Source organism: Cololabis saira, chromosome 6 (assembly GCF_033807715.1).
Source record: "Cololabis saira isolate AMF1-May2022 chromosome 6, fColSai1.1, whole genome shotgun sequence".
NCBI lineage: Eukaryota > Metazoa > Chordata > Actinopteri > Beloniformes > Belonidae > Cololabis > Cololabis saira.
In genome coordinates this window covers 23,109,817-23,117,715 of record NC_084592.1, presented here as the reverse complement: position 1 = coordinate 23,117,715, position 7,899 = coordinate 23,109,817, and the positions used below count along the sequence as shown (strand labels likewise).

Below are 7,899 nucleotides of genomic sequence, written 5' to 3'. Positions count from 1 at the left end.
CTTTATTTTGTATTGGACTGTCCTAACTGGCCGCGAGTTTAACGGTTTTAGTGTGGTCAGAGAGCGTCCGATGTCACGCAGCTCGGCGCGATAGTCGGACGCTCGCATGCATTTATGACACAGTGTAAACGGATCTTAGAGCCTGATTTACGGTTCTGCGTTAAATCGATGCGTACCCTACGCCGTAAGCTCTGCGTTGGTGTAACGCAGAACCATAAATCAGCCTTTAGTTACCTGACCGGGTCACCTCGTCTTCACACAGGAAGATTTAATTGAATTCTAAACAGGTACACCACAGTTCTTTACTCCAATTCCTCAAGACAAATGAATCATGTTAACTGTAAAGAAATCACAACACTGAATGTTCACAAATGGCAACTTTATTGTTAAAAAATAAAAGAACATAAGTTGTATATAAATAACATGTATGCACTATTGCTGGCTCAAAGAAGGACCGTGCATTTCTTAAGGTGTCGTTGAACAGCTTCAGGTGCATTGCTTGGAAGATCTGAAACCATAAACAGAAGAAAAATGTATTAATAGAGCTCCGGTGTTACCTATTGAGTGAGTGGCTCCGTTAGGGAACACTGGAGCCACTGGAGCCACCGGGGCCACCGGGGCCACCGGGGCCACCGGGGCCACCGGGAGCAGCTCCGGGAGCAGCTCTGGCAGCTCCGTGAGCAGCTCCGGAGCTAAGCTAAATACTTAGCCCATGCAAAGATCATACTTGTAGACAAATATGAATAACATAAAAAAAATAACGTCACTTACCGCTGACTCGTGTGCAGTTGCCGGGTCCGTGCTGTTGCTACTGATCCTTTTATGAGGGTAAATGTCGATGCAAAAACTGTCTCTCCCTGTGGAAGCAGTCACCGCTTCCAAACAATGGCGGAGCTCCAGCTGGCGGAGCTGGTTGTGGGCGTGGTTTCAGCAGCGATGGCCGAACCTCTGCGCCTATGGTGACGTCACCATAGGCGCAGATTCTGAACGGCTCGTAGAAGTCACATGACACTGGAAGATTCAGCCGGGCGGGGTGTACAGACCCTGCAGAAATCGGTTGCTTTTCATCTTCTATGTGTTGACAGGGTGAGGGGAGACCACTTTATATATGTTAAAACAAGAAAAAACTTGTTTTTCATAATAGGTCCCCTTTAATGCTCACATGAGCAATGACAGTGAGACCCTCTAATCCAAGCGATGTTTTGTTATTGGACTCTTGCGCTCATCACGGTCCATTACAAACACTATGTACAACCATAAGCATGTCAACATGTGCACTTGGCACCAGGACACCCAGACTTGTGGCCACATGTCTTGAACTCTGGTAAAAAGAGGAGTGGAGCTGTCAACTGATCACCACCTGGTGGTGAGTTAGCTCAGACGGTGGAGGATGTCGTCAATCAGACCTGGTAGGCCGAAACGTATAGTGAGTGTGTACTGGAAACTACTGGCACAGTCCCCCCTGTCAGAGAGAGCTTCAATTCCCATCTCTGGCAGAGCTTCAACAACATCCCAGGTGTTCCGGGTATATTTTTTGGGGCTGGGGCATGTGCGCATGTATCCATTACCAAGAACAGCCCTGTAATCTGGCTTTCAAGAATCTTTACAGGGGCAGAAAACAGCCATGTACTGTAATAGGAGAGTGACGTTTTTCACTACCTAGTGGGTGGTTTCTGCTGATTAGGTATTCTAAAAGCAGAAAATTACATTCAGCTAGGGCTGGGCAATATGACCTCAAATCAATATCACGATAAATCGGGCAGTTTTACCTCTAACGATAAATAAAGGATAATTCTTAGCAAGCAACAAAGTCTATTTTCAGCTCAGCGCACATTAGCGTAGCGTGAGTCATTTGTAAGATGGGCTGTTGGAGTTACTGTGTGTTGAAGTTAATTTATCAGCATAAGAAAGGCCATGTGTGGCGTTAAAGTGTATGAACTGACCACAGTGACTTGACGCGGAGGTCAGAAAATTGCGGACTGTTTTGAAGAGAGGCTGGCTGAGCAGGTGCTTTTATACTTGCATTTATGATCGACATTGCCACCGCACAGTGACAAACATGCGTGTCAAAACAGCGGGCGGCAAATCAACACAGTCCTGGGTGCAGATACAGATTCGTGCTCGCTATGTCTGTGCTCTAGGAAGATGCAAGGCAAACACAGTGGTGCTGTTGGGGTGTTTTGTCCACCCATCATCAAACTTCTGAGCTGGATACAGAGGTTCTTCAGTTATCACTCGACCGACACTGACTTTACTCCAGATATTTCGGTAAATGAATCTCCTGATGACATGTGCGTGCATGCTCCAAGCTTGTAACTGGCTGCTACAGCTCGTCCCTGTTGCCACCTAGCGCAGGATGACAGCCTGCTGCTCTGCTGCAGTCTCGGACTCGCCGTGTGTGGTTTTGAGCTGAATTAGCAGGGAAAAAATCCCATGTTACAAGTCATCAAACTTTCGGAAATGCGAAAAATATTGTCGTCCATATCAGCTGCTCACAACGCAGCTGGTTATGGACGCGAACGCCGGCTCAAACAGCAAGTGTATTCGCCCCTTTAAAGGGGAATGAACCAGCCTTTCAGCACACAGTCAAAAAGATGTTTATTTTATTTTTTTAATCAAAATATTTATCGAATGGGAAATTGGCGTTGGTCATTGCAGTGAATGATGGTAACTGTAAATATGCCCTCTCATCTAAACATAAATCATGTGACCACAAATCATTTAAGCATTTGGACCAGACATTTTGCTATGAGTACATTTGATGCAGTTGAATAGTACATGAAAAAAACTATGGATGGATTGGTTTAGGTCTTGTTGCCATGTTACACCAATATGGAGGTCTGGTGGTGGCATTTCTTTTAATCTCAATTGCTATGACCATATGTTTAAAAAAAAAAAAAGTAAGTGGCATGTTTTTTACGTGGTTCTTCTTTATTCTTCTGCTGCATTCATTATTTTTTGTGTCGTCTAATGCTGTTGGCCATTTGCGAAGAGCAAAAAATGTGTGTTACTGCCACCCCGTGGTCGGCTGTGCTCTTTCAGTCAAAAGTTCTTGTGTGGCGTTAGTGTAATGGAAACAAACCAGTTGACAGGGCCAAGGAGACGGACGGCTCTGTTAGAGATTCCTGTCTGGCAGATTAACCCTGAACCCCTGCTGGAGGAAACACATCTTTAGTGTGAGTGGACCATGTTCCGCACCTCCATTGTGGAAGCAGTTGACCAGTGCTGTGGCTGTAAGGTTTTCAGCGTGTTCTCAGTAATCCCCGTGCACACCAGTGGTTAGTAACGCCGTCAAGCTGAAGGAGTCCTATAAGGCCTTTTTGGCCTGTAAGACACCATAGGCAGTAGAAAAGTACCAGCAGGCCAAGAAGAATGCAGCTTCATAGTATTAATGACTAATGCCAAGGTTTTTCTATTATTTTGCTGCTCTCACCAGTTTTGGTTTAATCAAGTGGCCATGACTAAATTTTCCATCACATGTTGTCAACCCTGGCATGTCCAAAATATTTTCCAATGTTGGGTATTACTACACAGCAAAAAAACCAGGGTTTACGGCTGTGTATACCCCCGGTATTTCAGGTGCTAGCACGGGAATTTATGTAAGGTAAACCAGCCGAAAACGAAAAATTTTCCCGATCCGGAAACACCCGTATTGTACTGGGACCTCCTGCTGTGTTTGGAGTAGCCAGCTCAGCAGGGTGCCATGCTGGCTATTTTCACACAAAGGTGTGACATTCCAGACTTGAGGGGGGTGGGGGGTGGGGGGTAACTTCACCGACCCAAGCCTCACCCCCCACCCCCCCAGCCCTCACCCCCCACCCCCCCAGCCCTCACCCCCCAACCTCCCCCAAGCCCCACTCCCCCAACCCCCCCAACCCTCACTCCTTTTTAAAAGCAAATCTCCCACAAAGAGATCAAAACTAAGTCCAGTCAGTGAGCACTTCTCTCTCTTGCAGTTTTTTTTTTTTTACAGTTTGATCTGAATGGCCCCTGCTCCTCTACCAAACGGGTCAACTTAAGAGTTTAACAGAGCTAAAAACGAGCCATTGTCTCCCTGCACTCTGCTTGTCTTTCCTCTGCTGAAGCACCTGGCACAAATCAGAAAGCTCCTCGTCTCTTTGGGGTGGAGGTGAAACTATCCACACCGCCCGTCCATCTACGACGCCATCTTCTTTTTCTGACATCAGGTCAAGGGTTGCATGCGCCCACACAGCCATTTCAGCGGGAGTCTGTACACATCTAGCCCTGGAGGCCAGCAACTGCAAAATATAGAGTAGCAATTAAAATGTGTATAATTTTTACCAATATTCAATTAACACTACATTAAAAACATCTCAGTTCCATATACTGTAACTCACTAACCCAAATATTGCTGTAACTTACCCTTGTTTTCCGTTGTCTAGTCTTCATTGCATTGTTTAATTTCTTTTTCTGGGGAGCATTTTCTGGCTGATCGAGACGATGGCTCCTTTTCAAAGACTCAAAATAAGTCTTGCAAGCAGCTAAAGCGCAAGCAAAAATACAATTAGAATTTAATTAGTTTCAATATCTATTCAAAGCAATTCTAAAAGAACAAGGATGGATGTGCCTTTCTTTTTACCTGTTATCACGTCGCTGTCTGTGTCAGGAAAAGCAATGCCGACCTGCTCCAACATGTATGTCGTAACTGCAAGGTTATGTGGAGAATTGATACTGTTGGGAAAGAGAGGAGCCATTAGTTGATTAAAAACAAACTCAAACCCCAAAGCAACCTTTTATTTATTTTTGTGTGGAGAAAATAGATCTAGATCACAGGTGACTACACTGAGCACACGGGACACGTTACTAAGAATACTATAGAAATATTGATTTAATATAAATACCATGTCATAGCTATCTGTTTCTGGTTATTTTCATATAAAAGTACGTTTTTCAATGTTTATAATTATTCACAAGTATGCAGTATCATAACTACATCTCTGACGTTGATAAAAAACCAAACTGTTTGAAAATCTGTTGAGAATTGAGCAAGTTAAGGTTGTTTAAGCAGTACAGGCACCATTAAACACAATGTTAGAGTGAGCGAGCTCTCCTGTGGCAAGATGGCCGCCGTGTGACGACGTCGCTCTGCATTGGCAGCAGCGCGGGCGAGTCATCTAGCCTTTAATAAAGTCCATAGACATATATAAAGTTTATATATGTCTATGGACCGACCCATCACTACAAAATCAGTTTGGCTTTTCAACAATTTCTTTCCTAATGCCGTTTATTCATTTATTTTTTATTTTGCTGTGGTAAATTACAGTGATTAAAAACAAAAAACATATATTTACCTTTGTTTTGGATCCAGCTTCATAGCGTTGTTTTCAGAATTGTGTAAACGTCTTACAGCCTCCTGTATAGATTAATAATACAAAGTTAGTGTGATTCTAAAAGTATTTAAGCATTATTGCCTCCTGTGGACATGCAGTTAAATGTAAAAGGAATTGTGCACAGTCCTTATAGTCATAAGCAAACTTACTTACAGCAACACGTGTGTTCTTTGCTCTTTTAATCCGTTTTGCGGGTGTGGAATCGGAGCTGAAAGTTTCAACACGATCAGAGCTTAAGTTCTTCACTTCCTCGTCCAGTAGTTCAAATCTGCCGTCCATGTCTTGTAGTGTGCGCTCTGATTTGGATAAAAGCCCAAGGACCGTTTATGCGACATGTTTTACAACAACGCAGCAGTATCTCCTCAAAAGCAAAAAAAGTTCTACCGGGCAGGAGCAAAACAAACTAACTAGGAAAAACTTTAAAGACCCCTGCAACTCTCAACGCTGTGAGACAGAAACCAATGACATTGCTGAATCAATTCTTAGCCACGCCCCCGCAATAACATAAAGGCCCTATCTCCATTTGCTATTCATGTGGGCCAATTGGGCATAGACAGGTTGGGGGAGTTTGAATGGTAACTCAAGTGTTGATGGCCGTTTGATGGCTCTTGTTTGATGGCTCCTTTTTAAACAAAGGCCTTAAGCAGGTCCCCTGCTGTTCCTCTACCCGTGGCAACAAAGTGGGGTCAGTAAACTCCCGATTACAGCTCAGAAATGGCCGTATTTCACAGTAAACTTCTTTTACCAGTAAATTCCCAATAACATCCACACACACCCAGCAAACACAAACATTACCGGTTAAATGCTATGTCAGCATATTCCCATAAACTCATCTTTTCGTGCTGTGCTAGATTTAACATCCATCCGTCTATCCATTTTCTATACCCGCTTTATCCTTTGCGGGGTTATGGGGGTCTGCTGGAGCCTATCCCAGCTAATAACAGTCGAGAGGCAGGGGTTCACCCTGGACAGATCGCCAGTCTATCGCAGGGCCACATATATAAACAGACAACCAGGCATACTCACATTCACACCTATGGGCAATGGTCAAATCATCAATTAACCTACTATGCGTGTTTTTGGACTGTGGGAGCCCAAGCACGGAGGAGAACATGCAAACTCCACACAGAAAGACCCCCGCCGGGCCAAGGAGTCGGACCGGGAACCTTCTTGCTGTGAGGCAACAGTGCTAACCACTAAGCTACTGTGCTGCCTTCCTGTATTTAACAATTAAAACGTATATATTTTTGACTTTCTACAAGCATCCCCGACTCAGCCAATAATATTCATCAGTAGTGGTGGGGAAAAAAATGGATATTGCAATATATTGTTGCGCTCTCTGTAGTGCTGGGCGATTCTGGCCAAAATGAGAATCTCGATTTTTCTCCACAAGAATCTAGATCTACGATACGATTCTCAAACGATTTTCATTTTTCCATGAAAAATTTATTTTTTCATTCAACTACTTGCAAGGTAGCAGGCAACAACAGTGGAAGAAACATAAATGAACAAAAAAAAACTGCAAGCCAACTACTGTGGCTTCATTAAACAGTCACATTACTCAGTCAGTGCTGCTCACATAGTACATAATACATAAAATCAAACATCAAATTAAACTGCTCTCACTCACTACTTGACCAACTACTCAAGTCTCTTTGGTAAGCGAAAATGAATACCGGTAAGTAACAAAAGCTTACTGTAATGCTGCCTCAGTGTCAGTGCTGCTGAACATAAGTTGCACTGTTGCAGCTTTGTTATATCAAAATGTAAACTTGAACACAAGCTTTGCTATCTCAAAATGTAAACTTGAACACAAGCTTTGCTATCTCAAAATGTAAACTTGTCCTGACTGCTTGCTTGACAATGAAGGTACACAAGTCCAGTAGTAACCAGTAATATCCCTGAATCAAAAAATATTAACTTAAATACTGCTGCTGCAGTCCCGCGGGACCCAAGGCAAATCTCGCGGGATCGGGCGGTTTGAATTTTGCTGCGGGCGGGAGCGGGCGGACAAAAAAAACCCCTGCGGGATCGGGATGTAGTCTAGCAACCAGATGGAAATAAATGACGTGAAAAAGAACCTAAAATAAGGTCTTTACAAAGCAAAGACAAAGCAAGGCTAGTCAGATATTTGGAGAAACTGCATTTAGTGTCTGTGGGCGCATGTTGGAAGAGAGGCGCACGGGATTGGGACCGCAGTCGGTCAGCAGCATTATTAGTCCAAAAGGCGAGTTTTGCGGGAGCGGGCGGGAGCGGGCGGGAGCGGATGAAAACACTGCGTGAGCGGGCAGGAGCGGAACACACACGGGTGCGGGCGGTAATGGTCAGAAATGCAGCGGGAGCGGGAGCGGGCGGGAGCGGGATGAAAAAAACAGTCCCGCGCAGGGCTCGCACACACACGTGCAGTAAATGAGTGCGTGTTGCCATAGCAACGGGATGTTTGCACATGATCATGACAAGAAGAGGAGACGGACACAGAACACAACCACACAACTTTTTGCCTGGGATGTTTCAGAAGGAACATAAATAAATAATGCAGCGTGAATCA

General features: G+C 44.4%; 1 protein-coding gene across 1 annotated transcript; it reads right to left on the bottom strand.

The window, feature by feature from the left end:
- Window positions 1-2,346: 2,346 nt before the first annotated feature.
- Window positions 2,347-5,699, bottom strand: LOC133445595 (uncharacterized protein C14orf93-like). The gene is made up of 6 exons (XM_061722918.1): window positions 5,505-5,699; window positions 5,313-5,374; window positions 4,601-4,692; window positions 4,384-4,502; window positions 4,089-4,259; window positions 2,347-2,409 (listed from the first exon to the last, which is right to left on the bottom strand). The coding sequence occupies exons 1-6, from the start codon at window positions 5,628-5,630 to the stop codon at window positions 2,347-2,349; spliced, it is 633 nt and encodes a 210-aa protein (XP_061578902.1). The 5' UTR covers window positions 5,631-5,699.
- Window positions 5,700-7,899: the final 2,200 nt, after the last annotated feature.